The sequence below is a fragment of the Emydura macquarii genome, unplaced genomic scaffold, assembly GCF_026122565.2.
Source record: "Emydura macquarii macquarii isolate MOO-44397 ecotype Brisbane River unplaced genomic scaffold, CSIRO-AGI_Emac_v2 contig_1254, whole genome shotgun sequence".
NCBI classification, from domain to species: domain Eukaryota; kingdom Metazoa; phylum Chordata; order Testudines; family Chelidae; genus Emydura; species Emydura macquarii.
The window spans coordinates 3,150,459-3,177,467 of record NW_027131391.1 but is presented as its reverse complement, the minus strand read 5'-3'; the positions used below and the strand labels follow the sequence as shown (position 1 = coordinate 3,177,467).

The 27,009-nt window shown below is 44.1% G+C and overlaps 1 protein-coding gene across 1 annotated transcript; it reads left to right on the top strand.

Moving 5' to 3' along the window:
• Positions 1 to 1,392: 1,392 nt before the first annotated feature.
• On the top strand, positions 1,393 to 25,952 carry TMEM233 (transmembrane protein 233). The gene is made up of 3 exons (XM_067550285.1): positions 1,393 to 1,882; positions 14,814 to 14,948; positions 23,873 to 25,952. Exons 1-3 carry the CDS (start codon positions 1,703 to 1,705, stop codon positions 23,882 to 23,884), a joined length of 327 nt encoding a protein of 108 aa, XP_067406386.1. The 5' UTR covers positions 1,393 to 1,702; the 3' UTR covers positions 23,885 to 25,952.
• Positions 25,953 to 27,009: the final 1,057 nt, after the last annotated feature.

Here is a 27,009-nt window from a genome sequence, read left to right as displayed (position 1 = left end):
GATGTCCTATGTGAGTCACTGCGGGCCTCCGTTTCCCATCTGGGGAATGGGAATAACACTCTCCCACCTCCCACGGGTATGGGGAGGATAAATGCATTAAAAGACTGTGAGGCGCTCTGATACAGCATGCTCCGGATTATCCAAGCAGCAGGCAGGATGTGAATTTTATCCGGATAATCAAAAGCCATTCTGCAGTGGGGTGGCCTCCCTGGGTCCAGGAGCTCCTCCTCCCACTCCTGCTTGGGGCTTCTCTGCTCCACTCACTCAGCCTGTGACACCCGACCCCTGCAGGTGCACGCGTAAGGGGGATGCTGCAGTCCTGGCAGGGCCCAGCCTAGGACTCAGTTCTACCCGCCAAGCCTGTAGCCCCTGCGTCTGCAGGGGTTGGGGGGTCACCGGCCCTGTGACAGCCCGCTGCAGCTCTGCTCCCTCGTTCCCAGGACAGTGGGGCTGCCATTCTTCTCCTTGCCTCCGCCCTGGCTGGGGGTCCCAGTCTGCTCTACTCTCCGGGGGTCTCTGCGCCACTATTAACAGACCAGCATTCATTAAAAAGAAGTGAACTTTCGGAAAGTAAGGAAGTATTCCACCCAAAAAGCGCAATGTTCTGGATGCCGGGTGCCCATGCAGCTAGAGCCACCCGCAGGAAAGGGCGTTTGCTGAGATCAGCCCAACCCTTTCTGGCCTGATCCTGGCTTGTGTGAGCTAAGCTGAACAAGCTGCTACGGTGCGGCTAATGGTAACAATGCGACTCCCTCAAGGAGAGGCAGATTCCAAAGGGATAAAAGCGAAGACTTTCCCCACCCCGAGCCGGGGGGGCTCATTGTTACCAATCGTCAGCCCAGGCCAAGACTGGACGTTTTGCTCCAAGAACAAGAACATCCGACATGGCTGGAAGGAATGAGGCTAAAGCGGTGGTGGGGAAATGACCCGAGAGCTCAGCCCCAGCCCGATTCTCCCCCCCTGCAGGGCTCTGCCCCTTTCTCTGAAGCACCTGGTGCGGCCAGGGCGAGCGGCGGGCCCGGGTCTGAGGCGCGGGACACACACACCTGGCGCGCGAGGGGTTTCCAGGCTCCGCCCAGGGGCCGGTGGCTCCGCGCTGCCTGCGGCCGCCTCGTGTTTCTGGCTCCCTGGCAGCTGAGGCGTCGGAGCGCGGGAGGGAGGCGCCCGCCCGCCGCGGACAGTGTGTGGTGGGGGAGGGGTGTCGGCCGGTGACTTCCCCGCTGGAGTCCCGCGGGCGGACGAGCGGGGCGGCCTAAGCCCTGGGCTGAGCCAGCGGCTTTATCTCCGTCTCAGCCCGGGGCAGGGCTCCCCTCGCCGCCCCCGTTTGGCTCCTCTGGCCCCTTCCCCCCCAAGTTCGTCCCCTCGGGCGTTGTCCTGCCCGGCCCTTATTCCCTCTCCCCCCGGCTCAGGGAGCCCCGCGCGGAACAAGCGGGGCCGGCTCCGGGTCCCGCTCCGCGGCGCGCAGCGAGGGGCGGCGGCTGTGCCGTGCCGTGCGCGTTTCTCTGGCCGGCCCGGCCCGGCCCGGCTTGGCGCGCTTGGCTCCCTTCCCGGCGGCGGCGGCGGGGGGAGGAGGGATGATGAGGGGTGAGGTCACGGCTCCCCTGAGCCTGGCGCTGGCATTTCAGACCCTCCCGCCGAGCGCCCAGCTCAGAGAGCGGAGCCCTTCGCCGAGCTCTTCCCGCCCAGCCGCCAGCGCCTGCCCATGTCTGAACTCGCCGGCGCGGACCTCAAGCGGGCTTGGGACAGCAGCCCCGACAGCCAGCCCCAAGATGAGCGGCCGCGGGCGCAGCCCCAGCCCAAGAACTACCTGGCGCTCAGCATCTTCTCCTGCTTCTGCCCCGCGTACCCCATCAACATCGTGGCCTTCGTCTTCTCCATAATGGTGAGTGGCCGCGCCCGGCCCCGGCCCTGCCAAGCGCTGGCCGCTCCCTGGCCTGGAGGGGGCACCCTGCAAATATCTCTGTCCCCCGGCGGGCGGAGGGAGGGACGGACGGGGGTTACCAGCTTACCCGACGGAGCCGGCCTGGGTTGTCCAGCAGCCGCTGGCTGCCCGCCGGGCTCCCGGATGAGATCAGCCGCTGCTGGACGCGGGGCCGCTGGGCTCCACCCCGCAGAGCCCCCTTGGCTGCCCGGAGCTGGTCCTAGCGCAGCTCGAACGGGCAGCAGGCGGGAGTGCCGGGCTGTTCACACGGTCTCTGGGCTGCGTGCGCCTTTCCCTCTTCAGCGCCTTGACTCATGACTGTCCGTGTCCTGGGCAGTGATCACTATCAACCAGTATTTGCCTCTCTCCCGTGTGCACAGAGAGGGGCCTGGACTCACCCCCGCAGACTTAAACAAACTTTGCAGCTGGCTCCGTAGCTGTAAAAGGCCAGCTCCCGCTCGAGGCAGTTCAGATTTGGCTCTAAGTGTTGTTGCTCGAGCCCCTCATACAGAAGGGATTCCAAACACAGCAGCATGCGTCCGCCTGTCAGTTCACCTGAGAGCTGGCAAAGGATTTTGGTCCCTTGTTTTTGTTTCTTTTTCATGTATTCTGCTTCCCCCCCAACACTGGAGAAAACACAATAATGTTCTGAACACAGCCCAGCCTTTGATTGTAAACATCACTGCAAACTTTATCTCTGTACAACAACTGAATATCTGAAGAGGGGTTAAAGCAGGCGAGAACACACCTGCTTGCCTGTCTTTGAACTATTAGTTAAGCGACCTTCTTGCAATGTAGAGCACAGCCTGTATGCTCCTGATCCGTAGAACCGAAGGGCCAGCCAGTCTTTCCTGGCTATCAGAGTATTCTGAAGTACCCAGTCTGTGATCTTGAGTAGCATTGCTATGAGGAGCATGTGTGATAAAATACACTGCAGTAAAGGTTTCCCCTCTCCTCCCTCTCTCCCACATACTCCTCTCTAGCTTGCTTGCTTGCTTTCTCTTGTGTGAGTGAAGCCAATCTTTGTCTTGCACTCAGGAGCCTTCCCCAGTTGGCTGATAGTTCTATTATTTAGATGGAACAGCACCTATTGTGGAGGATCTTGGTGAGAGAGGAAGAAGCAATCTCTCCCTTTGCTAGGGCCAATCCTATGGAGGGCTTTGAATGTCAGGACAGAGACCTTGAACTGGACTCTAGATTCAGCAGGGAGCCAAGGAGGCAGAGAGCAAAGCAATGTGTCCATGGGCACCTGTGTTAATAAGCAGAAGGGCTGTTGTGTTTTGTGATATTTGGAGCATTTGGGGTATGTGGCTTCATTCCTAGATAGGAGTCACAATGTACAACTTGGGGGTCAAAAGGCATGAATCTCTGCAGCCAAAGTGCCTCTGATAGGATGGGATGTATCTTCTGCTCAGTCACCGGTGGAAGTAGGTGATTTTTGCCACCATATCTATTTGGACACCCAGCAGCAATGAAGAGGCCAAAAGGACTCTGGGGCTGCAGCCTGACTTGACAATTTGAGGGTAGATGCTCTTGCTAGTGGGGGTTGTACTAGAGGATAAAGGTTCTTCCATGTACTCCTCTCATCTTACTAGCATCATTTCAGTCCTTCCTGTATTCAGTTTTTATCCAGATGCTTTTTTCCAGGCACCAATATCAGCAAGACCCTGAGGAAGCTGGTACATGGTACTGCTCACATTTGATTTAAAGGAGATGAAGATTTTCAGACTTTTAAGGAAGTTACAAAATGTCCAGTTCTGACTTGTGAAGCATTTTCTTCCTTCTATTTTGCTGGCAATACTACTAAAGATACAGATCCTGATTCAGTAAGGTTTACCTTTGAGCACAAGTAGTCCCGCTGAAATCAATGGCACTGTTTGCTGGCTTTAATGTTAGGCATGTGTTTAAGTATCTAACTGAATCAGAGCCAAAACCGTTAAGGAGATAACTGTCAATGGCATGAATCAGTGTCACAACAGAATGTCCTCCAGCCAGATAAATGAAACATTTATCATATATAAAACATGGAGGCAAAGATGATTAAAATAAAGTTTTCTATATCCTGTTATCTTGGTCACAAAGTTTTATTCCAATTAACTTTGTCTGTTAAACCAACTAATTCAATATTGCAGACATTTACTCTAACATACCTTTGTGTGTGAAAGTGACCACTGCAAAGCAGCATTCTGATTGGCAAAGGAACAGCTGTGTTTTTTCTTCAGCAATTCAAAATTTATAGGTGTATGATTTTTAGCAGTAAATGGGGGCTTTTCTGATTGCCTGACACTAATTTTATTTGCTATAATAATATGCAGAACAGTAATAGTTTGAATTCTTTGGCAATAACCCATGAAAATTAATGCATTGAGTACACTGAGACACAAAGGGCTGATCTTGCAAATCCTTACTCACATGAGAAGTAGTCCCTTACTAATGAAGAACATAAACATGTTTGTATATTGCATTTCTTTTTGCCAATGAGGATGCAAAGTGCAGTAAAAATGTAAACCTTTTTCATATTTATGTACTGAAATGATTACATATGTACAATGTGTACCAAAACACACTAATCTAAAACTACTAAAATACTAAAACTAATCAGAAATCACATTTTGATGCTTAAATTTGAAAATTAGTTAAAACAGATTTTCCAACATGGTCTTAACTACCTTCATTTCACCAGGTAGATATTTTCTTTGTTTTTGACAATCTATACCACATAATCTCTTTCTTGATTTAAGAAGATCTAGCTCTGATGGGATGTGATTATCCCTTATGTCTGTGGATGTTCTGGGTATTATATAAATATAAAATCACAATAGTTCACTATGGTGGTTCATGAATATTTGTTTGCTATCAACTCAAATTGTGCATTCACTAGAGTCAACGTGTAACAGCTGAGAGCTGAATTTGGCCCACTGACTCCCATGGTGATCTCTGCAACACCCTTTCACCTTTTATGGAGATGCCCTTGCCCACGTCCCAGTTTAAAATCAAGCAGGCTTTTGTAGGCAGGCTCAAATAAATCTCTCTGTTGGATGTAGAAACAGTTGTGGGATGGGCACTTCCTGAATGCTGAACGGTCTGTGCAACTTTTAACCGCCCACTCCCGGAAAGAAAAAAAAAGTCCTTTGCTTCTATGTGAAAATCCTTTGTCCTCACATCACCACCACCCAGAACCTCTCCTTTTTTACAAAGATAACCTGTCTAAGTTTCTTTGACAGAGCCCCATCCCTCCTGCCCCATAGAGTTTCAACTCCCATAACCACCCCATCCAACCAGAAACCAAATTCTGCATTGGAACCTGTTATGCTTACACTGCCCCGTCTCCTGGTATTGATATCTTCTATCTCTCAGATGTTTTTCAGAACCCCTGAGGATTCGCATCCATGTGATGTGTTGTATTTTTCACAGAAGATGCCCAGCTATATACATTGCAGAGATAACCAGATATCATGCTACGTCAGAAAAGAATACAGAGCAGTTACAGTAGAGATATATCAAATATATGCTCACTTCCAGTATCCATAATGGGCTTGATCCTGCTCCCATCAAAATCAATGGCAAAATTTCCATTAACTTCAAAGGGAGTAGGATAGTGCCCTGTATCTGTTTGTCATGTCCTTCCGAAGTGCTTTTGAGATGCTGATGACCAAAATACTGTTCGCACCAAAGGTATCATCTAACCCATCGCCAGGATTAAATGACAGATTTATTTTCTATCTTCTGTCTCGCATGTTATCCTCTAGTCTATACAATTCATGCATTGTAATGGGTTCCTTTATTTCCTTGCTTTTGCTGATCTGTTCCTCACACCTCTCTTCTCACCACTGGGGGCTCCATTCTTACCTATCTTAGGTCTTACTTCCTTAAGTATTTCTAATGGACCTTTCCACCCATCCTAGTTATTTTCCTTTTCTCCTTATCCCTTGCCTACTTTGTAGAACTCATTGGCACACAAGATCACTGAGTCCAAGAGGAGGTGCTGTCTTTTGCACAAGCTGTAAAATTGGGACCCTGGTCCCTCGAGGTCATTAAAGATTGCTTGGCACTTTTTGCAAGAGTAGAAGTGTTCACCCCAATGTCCTGGCTGAAATTCATACTTGAGCAATTCTCTCCTCACCTGTATTCCTCTGCAATTCTGATTGGTTATTGTATTCTTCTTCCTCTTGTTGTGTTGCTGTGCAGTGTTAAAAATTTGATGTGTTCCATCCCCCATGCAGCTACTTTATAATGCTGGAAGAAGTGATTGCTGTGTATCCCTTACCAGCCTCATAGAGGTGCTGGGCTAGTTGGTGTGTGTGTGTGAACTCCTTGGATGAAAGGTTCCAAAGAAGTGTGAAATACGATTATCATTATTCTCTACTATCTTCCTCAGCTTTCTACCTCGCTCTTCTTTTTAGGCTTGATCCTGAGCCCATTGATTTCATTGAGCATGGATCAGATTCTGTGCCTCCTCCTTTACAGATCAATCTGAAGATCACATGGTCTAGGTGCCATTGCTAATTTTGTGCATGGTCCTGCTCCCACAACAGTCAATGGTGAGACTCCTATTGGTTGGGCCCTTTACGTTAACCCTCTCTGTCCATTGCTGGTAACGCCTCCTCACCTCTTTTGTTTTAGTGGCCAGAAAGGTAACGTGGCAACTTCCATGTGGTTTTATGTTTGCAATGGCATCTCAAGAGCTACTTCTGCTGAAATTGTGTTGGCTCTCTGTTGGGAGCTGGTACTGTTGACTGGACAGGATGCATCCTTCAAACAGTGTGGGCCGCTGACCCACAGACTCTAGAACTCAAGGCATAAGGCTCATAATGGCAACTTATTTGACTTCAAGTCCAGAGTTGCTGCAGCTTGCTTGGTCTTTTCTGCACTGACGTTACTTTTCTTGAGCAGAGACATCGCACGAGGTCCATAGGTGAGGTGGGAGTGTGTTAGCAAAATGATGGAACATGCTCTTTGAAGCTTGTACTTCCCCACTCAGTGTTTTTTAAAAGCCGTTTACAGATGTTTTTTTCTGGTCAGCACTAGGCACATTTGCTGGCATTTCACTGTGCATATAGTTAGCCCCTATTAGAAGGTTTATCTGGGAATAGCAAAATGACATTTTGTTTAAAAAGTCACTAATAGTTAATTGTGCACTAGGGCGCCTAGAGTCTTGTATAGGCAGGAGTGGAAGGGGGTTGTTACTTTAATTGAAATAAATAACTAACAATGTTCAGCAGCTGTACTGAAGCACGTCTGCTCCAGCTGTTCGTGATACCCACCAGAGATGTTTTTCTTAAACAATATAGTCTGTCCATCCATCCCTAGGAACACCAAAGTGACAGGATGGTAGGGAGTTGTGCCACTCCCCTGGAGGAGATCAGCTTTCCAGGGCATAGAGTAGCTGACTCTTCCCTATGTGCCTAGCTTGCTAATGGAGCCAGGCCTCCTCTCACCCCCTTGCCCTCTCTGCTTCCTCCCGGCCCATTTGTTCATAGTGGGTAATGTTGGGCAAATATGTCTTGCTGTCCTCCTCTCAGCTAGAGTCACAGTCCGAGCAGGAGAACACAGGGGCCTCGCTTCCCTGCAAAGCCAAGGAAGGGCTATGACAATCTGGCCTACAGGGAGTGCAGACTGTCTTCAAGCAACTCAGCTGAGGCTGTTAAGATTTATAGGTGTAGCAGGGAGGCTGAGTTGTAAGGTATTTGCCATCTGTAAAATGCCAAGGGTTCTCTAGTTCATTTTACTTTGCAATACAGTCAAATGTTGCTTTAATCTAAGGAATTATTAGCAAGCCCGGTACATTAGAAATGCTTAATAGAAAAAGCAACTTGAAATGAATTAAAGCCTTAGGGCCCAGTCCTGTAAACTTCTACACCTGTAAGTGCAGGACAGCCAGTTATCCAACAGAGGAACCCTTGTATAAACAAATGAGTAATCCTGGCTCACATGAATAAAGATGCTGTTGCCAGTGGGGCTGCTGAAATAAACAAGGGTTTGCAGGACCAGGCCTTTAATCAGAGAGTAGGAATTTGAGAGATTTCATATGGAATTAGACTGAAAGTGGCTGCGATTTGCTATTGAAACTAGACCAAGAGCCTAAATGGTTAAACACAGATAGACATATTATCCTAGACATGTTGGTTAGCCCTAGAAATACGTTTGGGGTTTGGGTTGGTTTAGGTCTATAACAGCTGAAGTTGTCTTAGGGGTTGAGAACCCAGGACCTGATCCAAAGCCCTTTGAAGTCAATGGAAAGACTTGCACTGATTTCTGTGGGCTTGAGATTTGTCCCTCCCATAGATCGGTTTTATTCATGAATAATATCTAATTAATGTTGGTTCATGTAAACCTCTCGACAAAGGAGCGTCTCTTCTGCCCATCTCTCTTAAATCTGGTGCTTTCCCCTTAGTGCTAATTGCCACCTCCTCATGCATGGATTTTTATTCAAATTACATTACTTATTTAAGTATACAGTGTGAATTATTTACCCATCCAGTGTCCACGCAGGTCTCCTTAAAGCTTTCCATCATGCTTCCAAAATACATTAGCTCCGTGCCTTGCTGAAAACTTCTCTTTATCCTGTGGTGTGTGTTCAACAGGGTATAAATATGCTAGAAGGAACAAACTACCCTAAGAGTAGGATGACATTTTTATCTGCCCCTTAGGGAGCAGGGTCTTTCTTGCAAGCAGCTGATACTGTTTGAAAACATAAGAAACAAGGCGCAGAAAAGCAAATGCCAGAAAAGAAAGAAAAAGCCACCAATTTTCAGAGAACATTTGGAATGTCCACACAATTCTGTGTAATGAAATATAACAATCAAACCAAAATGGCAAATTATAAAATATTTAAAAAGAAGTTCACTATATTATGAAATCCAGCATGACAACTTTAATAATATTGTGTTTTAAGAATGATTTACACTTCTATAGCTTCTTCCATATGAGGATTTCAGAGCACTTTAAAAACATTAAGACATTAAGCCTCCCCCTTGTGAGGTAGGTAAGTAAACATTATTAGACTCGTGTTGCAGATGGATATAAGACATTAAGTAACTTAGCCAAGGGCATACTCAAAATCATTGGCAGAGACAAAAAATGGAACCCAGCACCCCTGACTCCCAGTCCTTTGCTCCAAGCCCAAGATGTTCCTAAATTTAGCTTCAAGCGTGTAATTTGAGAAAACCTGAGATTTTTTTTTTTTATAACATAAGAGTGACACAGTTAGTTCCTTGTTTCACTTTACCATCCCCTTGTCTCCCCTGCCATCCTTCTAAATAGCATAGAGAGCCAAACTCTGCGTGCTCTGTGCATGCTGATGGTCCTGGTGAAGTCAGTGGAATAACTTCTTGAGTAGATTAGCAAGATTTGGACTAACACAGCATAATACTAGACAGACCTCTCAGTGGAGTGCCAAATAGGAAATATCGCTGCTAGTTTAAAGGCAGACAGACTGCCCTTTCCTCACTTGGACACAACAGCTGAGTCTCAGAACATATAACTGCTTTTCTGGCAGAATGATCAGTCGGGCTGTTTTGTGTTAGTTGAAGGCAAGTTCCCGGTGTGCCATAGCTCATCTCACCAGTAATTTCCAAAGTCATTTGAATACATCCAAGTTGACTCTTGCTCCTGTGCAATAAAGAGTGGGTGTCCAGCTATTGTTAGAACAGATGAGAACTTCTGAAGAGGTTGGAAAAATTAATCCTCTATCCTTGAGTAAACTGTAAACTTTTTCTACATGGACTTTTGAGGCTACCATCTAGGGCCCCATACACAGGGAAGATATGAACTCACAGCGTTAAATTGTAGCTTTAAGCCACAGCCTGGATTGGAAGGCAGGGCAGGCACCCACACAGCTAGTGGGAGCTCCTGGATATTTTGAGCCTGAGGGAGAGACAAGTGAATAGAACCCAGGTTGTGGGGAGGAGCAGAGTCACTCCTACACCCCTTGCAAGGACTTGGTGTGGCTTCTCCCACTGTGCTGAGCCACCACTGCTGGGTAATGCAAAGGGCTTGGGGTCACAGTCCTGCTACCTTTGCACCCCATTTGGTCCTTTATGGTCTCAGTTCTGCTACCCATGAAAATCAGAGGGACTACTCAGTGAGTAATGTATTATTCAGTGTGAGTAAGGGTGACGGGATCAGGTCCTAAGGGAGCACAAGGGATTGAATGGTGTCTGGCTCTTGCACATAGATACCAGGAGGGAGGCTCCTTAGCAGAGCTCTTTGGAAATGTTACAATTGCATGTTTTTCTGCTGGAAAATGTCAATTCATCGAAAGTCAAACGTTTCATGGGAACATGGCAATTGAGATGAAGTTTCATTTTAAAAAAGCCAGCACAACATTCAGATAATGTTGCCAAGTTCCATTTGACATTTCTGGAGTGGAATGCTTTGACTTTTTGTTTAGAAAAAATGACTTTTTGCTTCAATTTCTTTTATATCATAATTTTTTTTTAAATGTCAAATCAGAATGAAATATTTTGATTGACCCAAAATGAAACAAATGTTATAATTTCATTTTGCAGAAAGTTTTGAATTTTTTTTCCATTCTATTCTGCAATGAAAAAGAAAATGAGCTTGCAGAATTTCCCACAAATCCCATGCCCACCCATCTGTTTTCTTTACACTCCCATTAACCCTGGCACACCTACACAAGGCCAACCACAATCTGGCCCATAAGGTCAAATTCCTCCTCCTCTGCCATATCCCTAGTTTAATTCCACTGAGTTCAGTGAAGTTACATCACCGATGAATGTGGCCCATGAAGCTTAGCTTGTTCACTAATAAACAGCACATGTATGGTGTCTGGCAGATGATACCCCCTAATTATGTTGCTCTGTTTCTGATGCTGACTGCTGCTAAATCAGTCCAAGATTAAGCATCAGGTCCTTGGGGAACAAAGGCTATGCAGAAACATTTGGTATCCTCCCAGTTCTAACTGCACTTCAGTAGCTTGAGAGGCTTTGCACGGAACAGTAGACAAGCTACCTAGTAAAGGTGTTATGATTTAGTCACAGAAGTGTTTTCTGACACTCATGTTCACAAACCAGTTAAGTCTGAATTAAGAATGAGAGTACATACCAGCAAATTGAAGGTAAAATTATTTAAAAATAAAAATAATGGGAAGAATAGGAAATTTAAAATTCAGGTTAAACTCAAAGAAATGCAGACTTTTGAAACTGGTAAATGCACAGTAAGTCACCCAATCTTAACTGTGCCCACCAGCACCACTTTAAGAAGAAGAAAACAAATACAGAGAGACCTTATCCACTGACAGTAACAGGCTCACCTCATCACTGACCACAAAGATGGATGTGTCCAGTGGTTACCCCTGCTCCAGTTATCTTTATGGTTATGTGCAGTGTTGTATCCACAGAAAAAGATGTACTCTATACATTCTTTGTTAAACAAATAGCATGCTGAAGGCCATCATTCTCACTCATCACCGAGGACCTTCTCCAAAGCCCATTGAGGACTCTTTCCATTGCCTCCATAGGGCTTTGGAATAGATCCTAAGATTCCATGAGTCATGGTTGTGACCCAACTGTCATTAGGCCCAGAACTAGTGAGTCTTAGACCCAGATCATGACATTACATTTGTTTGATAAAAAACAACAAATGTCAGTATGGTGCTTAAATGTCAGGTTTCGTCTCAGAGATGTGTTTATAAAACTTTGCTGTAGTGGGAGTGTGCATAGGTGGGTGCTTTAAGGCACTGTTATAAAACTTCGTAAATGGCTCAGCACGAACTTCCAAAGGATTATCCTGGGTTGCAACAACTTTTAGGAAACTGGCTGGATTTTGGAGTTCCTAATTCTCCAGTGAATGACTTCTTTTATGTGCTGCTCAGAGTCTTCGAGATATCCTGTGCACTAGATCTCACCAAGATCTTTCAAGTAAATCTTCATCTGAAGTCTCCCAGGTGAACCATGATGAATTTCAAAAAGCATTAGAAGAATTTTCAAACTAAAAAGGACACTTATTTTTTCCCTCAGTCCTACTGCTTTAAAACCACTTGTTGGAATAAATTCAGATAAGGTTAAAAATACTGGCTGCTGGCCACAAAACACACTCAAGAGTAAAAACATTTTTATTGGGAATTTTACAGTGCGCTTGGGGGACATTGAGCTTTCAGTGGGAAAATGGGCATAATCAGGCTTTTCCCCTTATCTGCAGAGCTATAATTAAACAAGTGACTACCAAATCATAGCACTATATATGTGTGTATATATAAAATATTTATACCTGTGTGTATGTGCGTATAGACACACACACACACACACACACACACATTATATATGTAATAAACAGACTATTATTGTGGCATAATTTTCAGAGTACTATGGATTTGTAATATGATAATCATTAATAATATGCAGAGCTTTACCAAAACCTAAAAGGACAAAGTCCCTCTCCAATAAGCTTCCTCTTGGAGATCTAGTATTGTGCTACAATAGATCTCTTTGCTTTGCTTATCCCTTTAACACCACAATTAATGCTTCAGAATTCGGCTTTGAAAAGTCAACACTGGAAAAAAGTCAGAAATTGGCAAGGTTCATTTAAGGCATTTCAGATAAGTTAATCTCATGTTTATACCGCTTGCTATAAAAAACATCCATTTCTCTTCCTATTCATGCTCTTTGCATTTCAGTTCTTGGTCACATACAAGGTAAATGTCACAATAACCTAAAGCAATAAATGTCGGTGTGAAAACATGCAAAAGGGAGACAAAAAGATGAGGTCAGTCCAAACAAAAAGGTCTCCTGATATAATTCAAGCACTGTTATAATCCTGCCTAATAAACAGATGTGTGGGACTGAAATTCAGGGAACCAAAATCAGTGTGTTGGAAATTAGGCCTTTGGTGGACACAGTAATGAGGGGTATTTCACCCATTACTCCCCTTTTGGGGTCCCTGAAAATAAAAGAAGAGACATTGAGGGGGGAAAATACAGCTGGATGGATGGAAATGCTGGCTGGCTGAAAGAAGAGAGAGGGGAAAGAGCAAGCTTTCAGCATCATGGCTACCACCTCCATCATCTCCTGGGACCGTGGATCTTTGTTATCCTGAAAGATGGCCTGATGAGACAGAGCTAAGAGAAAGGGACCCAGATGGCATTGCCACCTTCACCAGTCCCGACTAAATACTTACTACCACCTGGGATGTAGGACTTTGTCATGCACCCCACCATCCACCCCGTGTGTCCTTTTCCTTTCCCACCTCATTTCTTCTTTCCTGTCCCTCTCCTTTTTCCTTCTGTCTAATAAGAGTCTGGCTTAGCCAACCAATCTGTATGTTTTGCAACACTGTTGCAAGCCTGTGACCAACAAGGAAACTAAAACCAGTGCCCTAAGCAGCCCAATACTGGAGCAAGTTTGCACAAGTCCAGAGTGGCTAATAAGACTGTGTTCTGTGCCTGTCTTTTTACCTCAGTGTGACTGCTAGTGGGAATCAACCCCAGAGAGAAAAGCAGCCTTTTCTATGTTTGCTGTCCATTTCTTTCTCCTGTGTGTGCAATTGTTTTGTTATTAGGGAAACAGGATTAGATTCTAGCAGCAGCAGCAACTACTCCTCCAGTCCATCTCAACTCTCTTCTTCTCTTTTCCCCAAGAGGACTGTAATTGTCATCTTTAATATCATCTAAGGGACTGTGATATAGGGGGGATTTCATTCTAGAAAACTCTCTCCAGCTAAAGGGAAAGGGGAGAAGCAATGTTGTTAAAATGAAAACCTTCCTTAATACTTACATTTCAAATGCTCTAATTGTTTTTCCTTCTTTTTTCTGTATATTTTAAAAAAGGTGAAAAAGATTTTTTAATGGTGTGTTTGCCATGGTACTTACTAATCAGGCTGACGTCTCTGTATACCAAACCCCAAACCTTGTTTAAAACTGTTTAAAACTGGACAGTGACAAGGTCATGTTAACAAATTTGATTCTTTGGGCCCATTTATTTGATCTAAATTAATACAACAGATGTAAATGATAAATGAGATGGGTTGGTTTTTCTTTTAGCTTTTGTTTATTTCGTTGCTAATGAAATAACCAATTTCTGCTCAAATGTAAATCACAATTCAAATAAAGCTGAAAAAATGGTTTCTCTAGGATGGGCAAGTCAGTAACTCATGGGAATGAGTATGAAGAGAGTTGATTCAGCAATCCTTATGTTTGTCTGCCTGGAGAGTTATTCTGGACTAGATGTTCCTGATTAACTATTCCTAATTAACTCCATGGTGTTGTTCCAGAGTAAGAGTACCTTATTCCAAATTAATTTAATCCATTTTGGCATCCAAACATGGAGTTAATCAGGAATAGTTAATCCACTTTAAATTCACATGCTACTTCATTCCAGATTAATTTTTATGTGTAGACAAGACTTTAGAGTTGCACAATTGAGATCTGAAGTAGCCAAGAATAGTCCTGAAAATTTGTGAAAATAGAAACTTGAAACCAGAATCCCTAGTACACTGAACCTTGCGTAGTATAAATATGTATTCTAAAAATAATGCTCAATATTCTGAAGTCTTGTGTGTGGTCCACAAATGCAGGAAACTAAACTAAAGCCACGTTTACACATATAGTGTTGCAGCAGCACAGCAGTACCAATGCAGCTGCACTGCTACAGCGCATCTGGTGAAGATGCTGTAATAATAAAACCACATAATAAAACCACCTCTGTAGATGGCAGAAGCTATGTTGGTGGGAGAAGCTCTTCCACCAACATGGCATTGGGCACATGAGTGCTTATGTCAGTGTAATTTATGTCACTCGAGGTGGTTTATTCACACCCCTGAGTGACATAAGTTAGGCCAACATAGGCTGTAGTGTAGATATAGCCTTAGTAAAGTCAGTTGACTGGAGGGATGGATTGAGTTGTTTAACAATAGTCACAAACTTTCTGTTCTGCAGGCTTTAAATAGTTATAATCAAGGAGACATAGAAGGATCAAGACGACTGGGTCGCAATGCACTCTGGGTTGCTGTTGCATCAATCATCATTGGCCTTCTGATTATCGGGATCTATTGTGTAGTTCACTTCACAACGGTAAGCACAGCTGGATCATTTCCAATACAAGTAGTTCTCCTTGAACAAGAGCTTCATTATAAGAGATTGATGACTATGACAGACACTTTTCACAAGTTTCACAATGTTATATTTCAAGGGTTCACTCTCATTAACTAAAAGAGCAATTTTGGCATTATTTCTTATTTAGAAGAAAAGGAGGTTATGATGTCTGGTGGTAAAAGCAGAGGACTGGGTGGTAGGTATTCGGGGTCTCCTCCAACTTTCACAACTCACTCACTGTGTACCTTGGGAAAGTCACTTATTGCTCCATGCCTCAGTTTCCCTAACTGTAAATGAAGTGTATGGAGCTCCTCAGATGCAAGATGCTACTGTGTATAAATACCAAATTTCAGTATCAGAAAAGACACTGAGTGTATTGTAACATTGCTAAACAGGAGAAGAGCTGAGATTACTAATTCATTTTTTGGTATTATTTAGCAATACTCATTCCAAAAAGCAACCACAAATCAGTTGTGTTTCTCATTTGCCTTGCTGCTCGTGAAAGTTGTTCACACACACTGCTATGTACAGATGATCAGCTTTTATCTTTTTGTAGCACTGATAGAGAAACAAGTCTCTTTTTGTCACTCTAAAGTGATTTACCCAGGCAGAGTACAAGTTTATTATGAAAAAAGGACAGAAATAATTAGGACAACAATATATTCTCTTCAGGCTGTGCAATAATATGTTCTTTTATCTTTGGCAATGTGCATTCCACCCAGTTAACGCTATTTATTATTTAACCTCTACAGAGCATCTTCCTTCACTAAAGCATCTAAAGTGCTTTACAAGCTAATATACAACATGTAAAGAGAGAGCACCTCAGTCACCACTGAAATACAGTCATCTCTGGGGAATGGAATGCAGTAGCCATTTAACAGTGCACAACTGCTTCCGACAGAAAAATGACTACAGAGAGAAGTCAAGGAAATAGCCTGTAATTACCTAAGAGGTTGGAGATAGTACACTTATCTTTATGAAAAGTGCCACAAGGTCAGGAGCTTTCCCATATAGCTCACTGGAAGGGGAGAACCTCCCGGAGCTCAGTGCCCCTTAGCAGCATGCCAAGATGGATGCCTGTATTGACTCTGAGTGAAGACGTTTCCTGTCCAAAGAGTAGCCTAGACTGACCTTGCTTAGCTTGAGACTAGATAGGATCACAGATGAAAGCGGTAGGGTTCATTGGGTTCCCCCTTCTCTCTCACTGCCCCGCCTCTCCCTTTCTTTTCCTTCTCTCTCTCGTCACTGAGGAATCTCTTGACGGTGGCAGCAGCTCTGGGCAAATAGGCGCACCCAACTGACCTTTTCTGTGCCACTTGTTATTTGATATCCCCCTAGTATGTCACCACTTCTTCACTTCCCTGTCTTCATTTCCTCGTCTTAAAACCTCTAGTCTCTCCCTACTAAAAGGCTTCTGATCATTCTTGTTGCCTTTCTTTGGACCATTTCTGTTTAATGCTAAATGCTTTTTGAGACGAGGGTGCCCACAGTGTTCCAGAGGAGAGTGTAACATTGATATACATAATGGCATTATAATAGTCTCCATATTATCTGTCTCCTTCTTAATCCATCCAAACATCTGGGGCCTGATTCCCATTTACACCAGGGCCACTTTATACTGGTAGGAAAGGACCTGTGTGGGAAAACTGCTTTTGACTTTAAGGCCCCTTTACATTGGTGCAAAGTAGCCTGATGTTTGCTTTCTTTGACTACTGCTGTTGTGCACTGAGTAGATGTATTCACTGAGCTGTGCGTTATGACATGCGTACCGTTTTTCTGACCAGTTTTCTACAATTTCTGTAGAACCCAGCAGCATGTACAAATAGCTGAACTTGTACCTTCCAATGTGCATTAACTTGTGTTTATCAACACTGAATTCCATCTGCTGTCATGTTACCCTATCGTCAGTCATTGTTAGCTCCCTCTTAAGCGCCTCAGTCTTTTCTAGACTTGAGTAGCCTAAATGATTTTGGTCAATGGCAAATTCTGCCCTCTTACAGTTCATCTCCTTTCCAGATAACTAATAAAGATATTTAATAACAGTCTCATTATGGATCCTTTGGGCTGCCCCACTATTAACTTCCTGGAAAATTCCTCCCCTTTGTTTGTTGTCTTGTAGCCAGTTTCTAATGCAGGACAGAACTTTTTCTCTCCTCTCATGACTTCTTGGTTTCCTAAAAAGTTTGCAGAGGCCTTCACTTGGGCGTTCATAAAGCTTTGATAAATTTATACCTGCCATTTCTCCTTATCCACTATTTTGCTGACTCCTTCAAAGAATTCAAATAGATTAAAGAGGCATGATTTTTCTTTACAGAAGCCAGGCTGATTTGTATGTTCAGCTCAGTGTTTTATAATTCTAAATTGTTGCTTCATCCAATTTACCTGTTATTGAGGTAATGTTTCAACTGATCTGTAATGCCCAGGATCACCCCCAGCATCTTTTTTAGGGTGCATACAATATTTGCTACTATCGGTCCAGGCGCTGATTGAATGAGTCCCTATTTTTGGTAGCAACTCAGCTTAAATTGTTTCAGAATGCATTGGATTAAGACTATCTGGTGATTTGCACTTTATGACTGGAATTTTCAAAGGATCCTAACTCCCTTTGAATTACAATGGAACTTGGGCGCCTGACTCCGTTAGGCCCCTTTCATAATCTCAGCCCCAGTTATCGGTTTGTTCCAGCATCTCTTCTTTTGGCCCCTCCCTCCCTAAACATACACATGTGCTCAGTACTCAGGAGAGGAATAAGTCCTCTGGCCAGTGGTTGGATCAGAGTTGAAGGAAGGCTCCAGCTGTACACACGCTATGCCAGCTTCAGCTGGTTGGAAAATCTTAGTAAAGCAGGGTTGGGGGAAATGAGGGAAATTCCTCCCCAGTACAAAACAATGGTAGGAATTGTACTTCCTATTAATTGCAGGGCCCTCCTTAGCTTCAACAGGGAAACAGGATTTAGTGAATGTTCTTGGGATTCCCTTTGAATATTCTAGCCAAGTCTGGCATTTCTGAACTGTGGAATGAACAGGAATGGATCAGAGTGATCAGTTCTATGGGGCTTGGATGTTCTGAACACAAAAGTTTGTCTTTTTCTGGGACAGACTAAGGGCGTGCTAAGGGAAGGGAATGGGCCTGCAGAGTCAGGCTGCTACTGGACCCTAAAATTCTGCTCTCTGTGACGAGGGCCTTGTCACTGCTGCAGGTGAGCTCAAAGATCAGAGACAGCTGGGAAGAATTATAGCATGTGGCAAGGTCCAGCAGCAGCCTGCATATCACAGGAACTTCCAAAGGTTGTTCTGCAGCAGACTGAAAATAGAACAGGGAGACTGGTGGATTCAGAAGGGAGAAGAGCTCTTTATATTTCAGCGAGTTCCCTACCCTCGGAGGAATCCTGTCCTTCTCTGCATAGCCTGAATAGTTTTATTCAATCCCTCTGGTGAGTTCTGAGGAACCAATTGCAGAGTTAGAGCAGCTGGGAGGCTGGCCCAACTATGGTGGGAAATGTCTAGAGTCTGTTTTCATGGTAAAGATTTACCAGGTGGCAGATACTGAGCCAAGTTCTGGGGTTGTACCGGAGTCACTGAGAGAAGAAGTTGTTCTCCTGTTTGTAAGGATAGTACTTTCTCTTTAGGGGGCTATAACAGGGTCAGTACTCACTGCTGGGGTGCCTCCTTGTGGCTTTTCTGGGGATTAGCTCTCAACTGGTCTGACCCCCCCTCCTTTGGTTGCTTGCCCAGTGGTCTCTCTCTCTCTCTCTGGACTCAGGTTACCCTCTTTTCATCATTCAGTCCTCTGCCCCGATCACATCATCCTCCCATTCTGAGGTGTCAAAGGCCACTGGACCAACTGTCTCAGGCCATCCTTTGATCCATTGCCCAGTCTGTGCCACTTTCCCAGTGGCTGCTAGGGGAACCCAGGCCCACCCACTACTCTGGGCTCCAGCCCAGAGACCCTATGCCCAGCTATCTGCTCAAGCTCCGACCTTGTTGCTGTTTCCCTGGGCTCTTTCCTACCTCTCTTGCCTATCTTCTGGGGCCTCTTCCACTCCCCATGGATACTTCCCCCTCTCAGCTTCTTATCAGAGTCTGTAGTCCAAGGCAGGATCCCAGGCTTACTCTCCACCTCGCCGACTCCCTTCCTCTCTAGGGAATGACTGCAAAGCTTCTCCCTGCAGCCCTCCTCCTACCATCAACTTCTTCTCTTTATAAGCCTAGCCCAGCTCCTCCCGCAGCTGGGCTTCATCAACCATTAGGCCTCACCAGTCCCTGGCTCCCCTCCAGGTGCAGCCAATATGTTAATGGGCCTATTTTAGCTGTTCCAGCCCTGTGCAAGGTGGACACTCCATCACAAGGCCATGTGGGGAACAGCCATTTTAAGTTGGGAAATGGCATCTGACAAACAGGACGAGGCACAGCCTGGATAGGGGAGTCTGGGATTCTTAAACGTAATGTTTAATAGGACACCGAGAGCTAATGCACCCCACAGATGGAGTTACTAAACCAGTGTTTCATCTACCAGCCATTAACGTGGCCCCGGGGTTGCTTCAGCTATGTTAATAGATTTCACAGGTAGTAAAGTCTAATGAGACGTGTTAGATTCACCTTTAAATTTTACACTGAAAGATTGTTTCAAAATAAAACAAACGCGCACCATGTTTAGATCCCAAATCATTAACAGAATACAGACTTAGCAGCACCAGCCTCAGACAAAAAAGGTTCATATTTGGTTTGAATTGGATACTTTCAATACTAGATGGATTACTTTCTTAATTCACTGGGGCAACTCTACAGAAGATTGAAAATATCATTTGACTCAGTCCTCATCTGATATAAATCAATGCAGCTCCACTGAAATCACTGGAGCTTACTCCAAGTTATACCTGCTGAGGATCAGGTCAGATGAAATTCTGAGTTTTGTTTTTACATTTGCATGTCATTGCATTGACATTTTCACCAGTTGAACTAATTGTGCAATGGTAAGACTTGATTATCTCAGTCGGTGAAATCTTTGACATGTCCTTGTCTATGCCAGCGTTGGTTGAACTATATTGACTACTGAATTGGGGCTATTCCCAATGTAGACAAGACTTAACAGAAGGTGTAAGATAAAAAGGCCCTTCCCTGCTATACCTTGTATCCTCTCCTCTTAGCTTCCTTCCCTGCACACAATCCTTTCCACTCCTTCGGTATGTAACTGACACTCACGCTGACTTGCTAAAACGTAACTTAAGCCACTGCTTACCTCACCACCGAGTTTAGCCCCAAGTGTGAAGCTAATGGCATTTTATCTGACAAGGCCTAAGAGAAAAAAGCTGTGTTTGCCCTGCAGGAGCCAATACCCCCTAAGACATCCACAGTGCAGGGAGATGTACTGCTCACTCTGTGCTAGACCAGGCTATACCTACATCGTAATGTGGCTTGTCAGAGTGAATGGTACATGTGCCAGTGTCAGACTTGCTCATCATGGGCCTGAGCTAAAGTCCATTTAAGTCGATGAATCTTTCCACCAACTCCAGGGGCTTTGGGTGAGGCCTCATGTCACCTGCTGGAGAGTGCAGCCTACCAAATCTCTAATCTCTGCCTTGGGCTATAGTGAATGGGGATTCTCCTTCCATGCAAGAGACACAGACCTGGATCTGTGGAGCAGAGGGTCTTACTATTCTGTTCCTGCTGACAGCTGTGGAGCCAATGCAGCGATGGATTTCATTTCCGTCTCATTAGCTGCAGTGGGGGGACAGACTCCTGAGCTCAGGTCACAGCAGTGAAATGAAGGAAGCCCCAGTTTTCCAAGGTTTTGTTTTTAAAAGCCTATTTAGTTGTCATATTTATTCTGTGCTCCAATGGGAGCCCCCCACCCTCTGCACCAGGGTTGGATTTGCACCCGATTCTGAGAGAGGTCTGTGGTTTCATACAGCCTTTGCAGTCTTTGTTTTTAAAGAACACTTCAGTTTGATTCTAATATGTGTGCAGGTGGTGATGAGGGCGCTGTTGGGAGCAGAGCTAAAGATCAAATCTGTTTTGTTTTCCCATTAGGCACTGAAACATATCAGCTAAAGACCAGTTCTTTCATATGGGTCTCTGAAGGGATTTAATAGTCAAAGTAAGTTGGAGAGAGCTGAATAGAAATGTGGGGAACCACGAAAAAAGCATTGATACAGCAAAGTAAAAACACTAACTCAGCTGCATAGTCCTGACTCTGAAATACAGACAACCTGAGCATGAGGAGGGGTGGCCAAAATACTAAAGGGAAGGGACACAAGGGGTTCCTGCCAATGGGCAGGCACTCAGAGCTGTTTTCATTCACATCAACAGCTCGTCCTCCCGATTTGTCATAAACTGTGCTGCCAAAGGCAGCCTCAAGTTACCCGCGGGGGCTGAACACTTGAGGAGGGCAGTTTGTATTCAGCTACTTTAGAATTTCATCCCAACTGTTAGGGTATTTTAACATTCGCGTGACCTTTTGACTCCCTCTTTAATCTCTGCTTGGATGGAGCTTCACCCCAGGCAAGTCACAGAGAGCTGTCGGAAAGCAACCGCTTCCTGTGGCTCATTGGGAAAATATGGGAACAGTCAAGCTTTCCAAAACTGTTGGAAGTACCAGGTTTTTCCTTTTTGCATTCATAGGGTCTTAGATAACCCACGGTCACTGTGATTTGGTGTCAGGCAATCCCTGCTGGAAGAAACAGGGTTAAGCAATTATGCAATTTGCCAGGGACAGTGTACAGTGATCTCTTTTCTTGCTAATTTATAAATTACTCTTTAGAAGGAAAAGATACATCATGATAATACTTTTAACTTCCCTAACATTTTTCACCTGAGGATCTCAAAGAACTTTACAATCACGAGTGTATTAAGCCTCGCGGAGTATGTCCATGCAGCCTGTTGCAGTGAGCTCCCAACCCAGGATGACAGACGTGGGCTTGCAGACCTCACGCTAGAGCTCCAAAGACTGCTGTGTGGATAGCGCTTTGAAGCTGCTGTGGAGGATGGAGCTTGGGCTCAGAATTTCAAAATGCTGTCTATACAGATATTTTTAGCGCACTAGTGTGAGTCCTGTTAGTACAAGTCTTTTCATCCAAGCTGGGAGGCTCACTGCCGTGGGCTACATAGACATACCCTCAAATACCCTGTGAGTCTTGAAATGATTGTATTTTCCATGCTTCAGATAGGATAAACTTAGGAGCCAAGAGATGACGTGACTTGCCCATGATCACACAGCGAGTGTCTATCAGAGGTGGGAACAGAACCCAGATCTTTTCAGTCACCATTCTGTTCTTAGCTTGCTTGACTGTGCTTCCTCCTCCGACACTCGCATCCCTTTGCTGTTAACCACACATCCATCCCTCCACAAATGCCTTCTCCCAACCCACAGTCATCGTGTTACAGGTATTTATATACCAAATAGTACGGTGGCAAGTTGAGTCAGGGGCTATTCAATGTTATCAGCATTCTGACAAATGGATAAAGAACATACCTAGGGCCGGAGTCTTCAAGGTTTGGCTAATTATTATCATCTGTATTACCATAGCACCTAGGAGCGCTACTCAGTGACCAGGACCCCATTGTGCTAGATGCTGTACAAACACAGAACAAAAAGGTGGTCCTTTCTCCAAAGAGCTTCCAATCTTAGACAAGAGACAATGGATAGAGACAGACAGACATCCATCCTACAATAGGGCCTGCAGTTTCCCTCATATTTATTAAAAGAGTGGCCTACGTAGCCTGAATGCCCAGACCTGTAAACTCTGTAGCCTGCACCTCCGTATATAAGATGAGGCTGGCTGCAACCTGCTCTGTTTTTCATAAGCTAAGTGCAGCCCCAGCTCTTGGCAGACTGACAATGAATCCCCTTTGAGCGGGCACCATTTGGGCACCCCAGCAAAACTTGGGGCAAGCCTTGCAGTCCTTATTAATCTTTGCCTGGTCCTGAGAATTGCAGAGAATCCTCTTACGTCCGTTCTCAGGTAGCTCTCTCTTCAACCTCAACAGGAGCTTTGCCTGAGTAAGAACTGAATAAAAAATGATGGCCCAATTATTTCCCTCAGACCTTTGCATGGAGGGGACCCTCTTCACTGGACTTTGCCCTTTCGACTGAGGACTGGACATAGTCCTGCTCAGTGCTCAGCTGTAAATTTGCTAAAGGATGACTAAGGTTGTATTTACTATTTAGTGGAGCCCCCTATTCCATGCTTGGAATCTCCTTTACGGAGGTCCCAGGGCAGCTCCTTGCAAGGGACATTATGGAAATTGTCCAGAGAAGAGAGAGGGGTAGCAATGGTGAGTCCAGCACCATTGAGTATCCCAGGGCCTCCAGCAGATTCTGTGAGATCAGCATAGCCCTTGGAGATCCAGGAGTTCTGAGGGCCACACCTGCTGCTTCTTTGGGGGCAGCAAAAATTAGGAGGAAACTCCATAAAGGAAACCTCTCAGAATTTTCCTTCCCTAATCATGGCCCATAGGAGGGACAATCAGGCCCTGGATAAGGACCTTGACAACCCATAATGCATTGCCACGCTATCAGACATTGGTGTTACCTGCAAAACCAGGTTCTTGCCTGACTGATCTTTACAGTTTAAGGAGGAAGAGTTCCTGTTGCTCTTTTGAAAATGTTGATTGACCTTTTAGCAAGCATTAGACTGTTTCCTGGCAATCAAGAGATCTTAGCCTACACTGATTTAGGTAACTCTGATTAAAAATTTAGGTCTGACTGACAGAAGACTGATGTCGATGGAAACTTAATGGTTTGATTCAAAAGTGTATTGAACCACTAATCCACTAGGGTGTTTGTTTAATAGGAACAAACACCATTAAATAATGCATGCATTAGTCCTGTAGAATGAATAATTTAAACTCAGATTTCTCTTTCTCTCTCTCTCTCAAAAAATACATATTTTTGTGCCATTGCAGCATGTTGTCTGAAGACCAGGACTGAGCATGAAGGATTATCATCATCTAAACCTCTGGGAAGGAAATGTGTGAAGAAGGAGGAAAAAAATCCTTCATTCCAGACTGTTAGATTTAACCCTCCAAGTCCCTCTCTAGAGGCAAGTTGCTGGTGGATGAACTAATAGTCCAAAGTTAGTGCATCAAAGTGGTGTGACCAGATGTGCAAAGCTAATTATTTGTAAAAGAAACTTGGTCTAGAGCAACGCACACCCTCCTATTCTAATGTATAGTGGGGGCTTGGCCATCCGTGACCGACTTTACTTTCTTATGTAGAGTGCGCCCTGGATCCATGGGTATTTACTGGCTGAACTTAGTGACACAAAGCCAACTTGTCTATACTGTTTACAGCACGTGGTTTATGGCCTCATCCAAAGCCCGGTGAAGCTAATAGTATGACCCCATTGACTTCATAGGGCTTTGGATTGAACCCTGAAAGATTTGTATAATATTTTAAAATTGTCTCAACATATAATCATAATACATAATGAATTTATGGTCAGTTTTTATCTGCTGCAGAGTCACCCTCAACCTGCAGTTCTTTGCTTCTCAGTCTTCCTGAGCTTTTCTGTCTTTCACTGTGGATTTTTCACCATCTAAAGGCTGATTTCAATCCCTAGATTATTAAGGGACTCTCTTGTCCTATATTGTAAATCTATATGCATTTTGTCCAAATGATCTCTCACAAATGTTGTCTTGTATGATAGAACCACCTTGTACTGGCCTCACTCCCATATTGAACTTACACTGAGCGTATTTTCCCCTTTAAACTCTTCCGCACTGTACATTTAAGAACATTTTCTTATTTTTTTCTGACAAAGTAGCTGCATTTTAGTGGATGTGCTTGTCAATCCTTTTTATTTTCACAGTGTCTCAAGCAAAATCAGTTCATTTGATTGTTCCCCACCTTCATTAGTGTTTGTGTTTGATTCACCAACTCATCCTTCCATGATAGTATGTATATCAATGCACTTGGTAAGAGATGGATCCTGCCACCCTGACTGAAACTGAGTAGCATCTGACTAATAATATAATGGCCTCCTCACAGAGTGACATACTGATCTACATGAGTGGGGCTACGTCTACACAGCCCATAGCAGCGAGCCTCTTAGCCCAGGTCAACTCACTCAGGTTAGCAGGGCTCGCACTAACGCTCTAAAAATAGCTGTGTAGACAGCACTTTGAAGTTACAGCTTGGGCTGGAATTTGCAGTCTAGGGAGGGGATGGGCTTGCTGCCATGGGAAGTGTAGACATATCCTAAGGGGGGTGGGGGGGCGGATTCTGCCCCTGAACAAATACCAATACACAGGACAATACAACTGCACTTTCTTAGCTGAAAACTTAAGAGAACAAATTTGTTTTGTAAGCAAAACAACTTGTGCTCAAGAAGGATGAAGTATAGTAAAGATTAACATGGAGGGCCACATCCTCCACTGGGGTAAGTTGTAACTCTGTTGGCTTCAATTATTATTACAACTTCAGTTTACATGCATTCTCCTCTTATTCACGATGGTGTAAATCAGGATGACTCCACTGAAATTGGTAGAATTTTGTAAGTGAGAAGAGAATCATGACTGGAAAGTGTACAACTATGCTATTGCAAAGGAATAATCTTCAGAAACCTGTACCTGTCAAAGCATATATCTGGCAACCGAGTGTATTTTCTGTGCACTGAGGTTAGGTTTTTAACACAATTGTACTGTGGGGTTTTTTGTTTGTTTCTTTCTTCATTGTGGCCAATTCTCTTTTTCATTGAAGTCAGCGACGTAAATTTTGTTCTTAATTATGCTAATACAAATCTTGAGTTATTCCACTGAAATAGATTGATTAACTGAGGATTTACACTGGTAGAATTTGCCCAATTAGGAGTTGGTTTGCCATTGACTTCAATAAGACCAGGAACTGACCCATTCTGAGCACTTCTTAATGATTTTTGGATACTATTTCACTGGTTTCAAATGTTTTGTAGTTTGCATTATTATCAGCTGTAACAAAATTGTCATTGAGAGGCAGAATAAAATTGGTTTTAACTAATCATGTTCATTCTGGTGTGTGGGAAGTGTCTTTCCTAATGTTCCTTGTCATTAGTTTTTTTATTATTTTAGTGATTAGTTTGTCTTTTTCAAACCCATGTTGGGGAAATTCAGGTTTCAGAATAAAAGGAATCAGGCCAAGAACAAAGGATGACCTGGCTTAATTGGTGCTGCACACCCAATCCAGGGTGAAGAGGATCTTGTGTTCTGTTTTCACTGAAGATGTAAGTTTTAATTATTGCAGTATAAAATAGTCAAGTAAAAGATCAGCACTGCGACTGGCCAGTACGGATAGAAGTCTGCTCTGTTATGTTAGTGTAAATTCAGAGAAAGTCTACTGAATTGAGAGGAGTTCTTCACGGTTTACACTGGGGTAAGGAAGTGCAAAATTTGTACCTACGTGCTTATTTTTCCAAGTGCAGCAAAAGTCTCGAATGGTGGCATCAAGCAAGATTGAAGGAACAGAAAATACATAGTTTAAAAATCTTGGGTCAGATTCTGCTCTCATTTTCAAGGGCACAAATCTGGAATGGCAATGGAGTTACACCTGATTTCACCAATGTAACTGATAACTTTAATTGGCCAAAATGTAACATATTCAGATGTCACTCATGATAGATGAGCAGCAATGGTGAATGTGTTCAGGGAAAGTGGCTAATGAGAGAGCTGCAGAATAAACAATAAAGGTTAGTCTCAATAAACAATAAAGATTAGTCTCATTTGCACTGGTAAATCCAAAGTAAACTCCATTGACTTAATGGAGTTATCCCTGATTTACACCCATGTAATGGCAATCAGAATCTGGCCCTAACATTACAAAATATTAAGCTGTAGTGTAGTGAACAATCTGGGCCTTTGCTTCCCTGCTCAGGGGCCTTAGGGACAGATTTTCAAAATCACCTAAAGACGCAGGTAGGCCCCAAGGGTGATTTTTCAAAAGTGCCTAAGAGGGATTGAAATCAATGGGTATTAGGCACCTAACTTGTTTCAGCACTTTTGAAAAACCCACTAGGTGCCCATCTGCAATTTTCAGCACCTTTGAAAATCTGGCCTTTAGTGTAACTGAG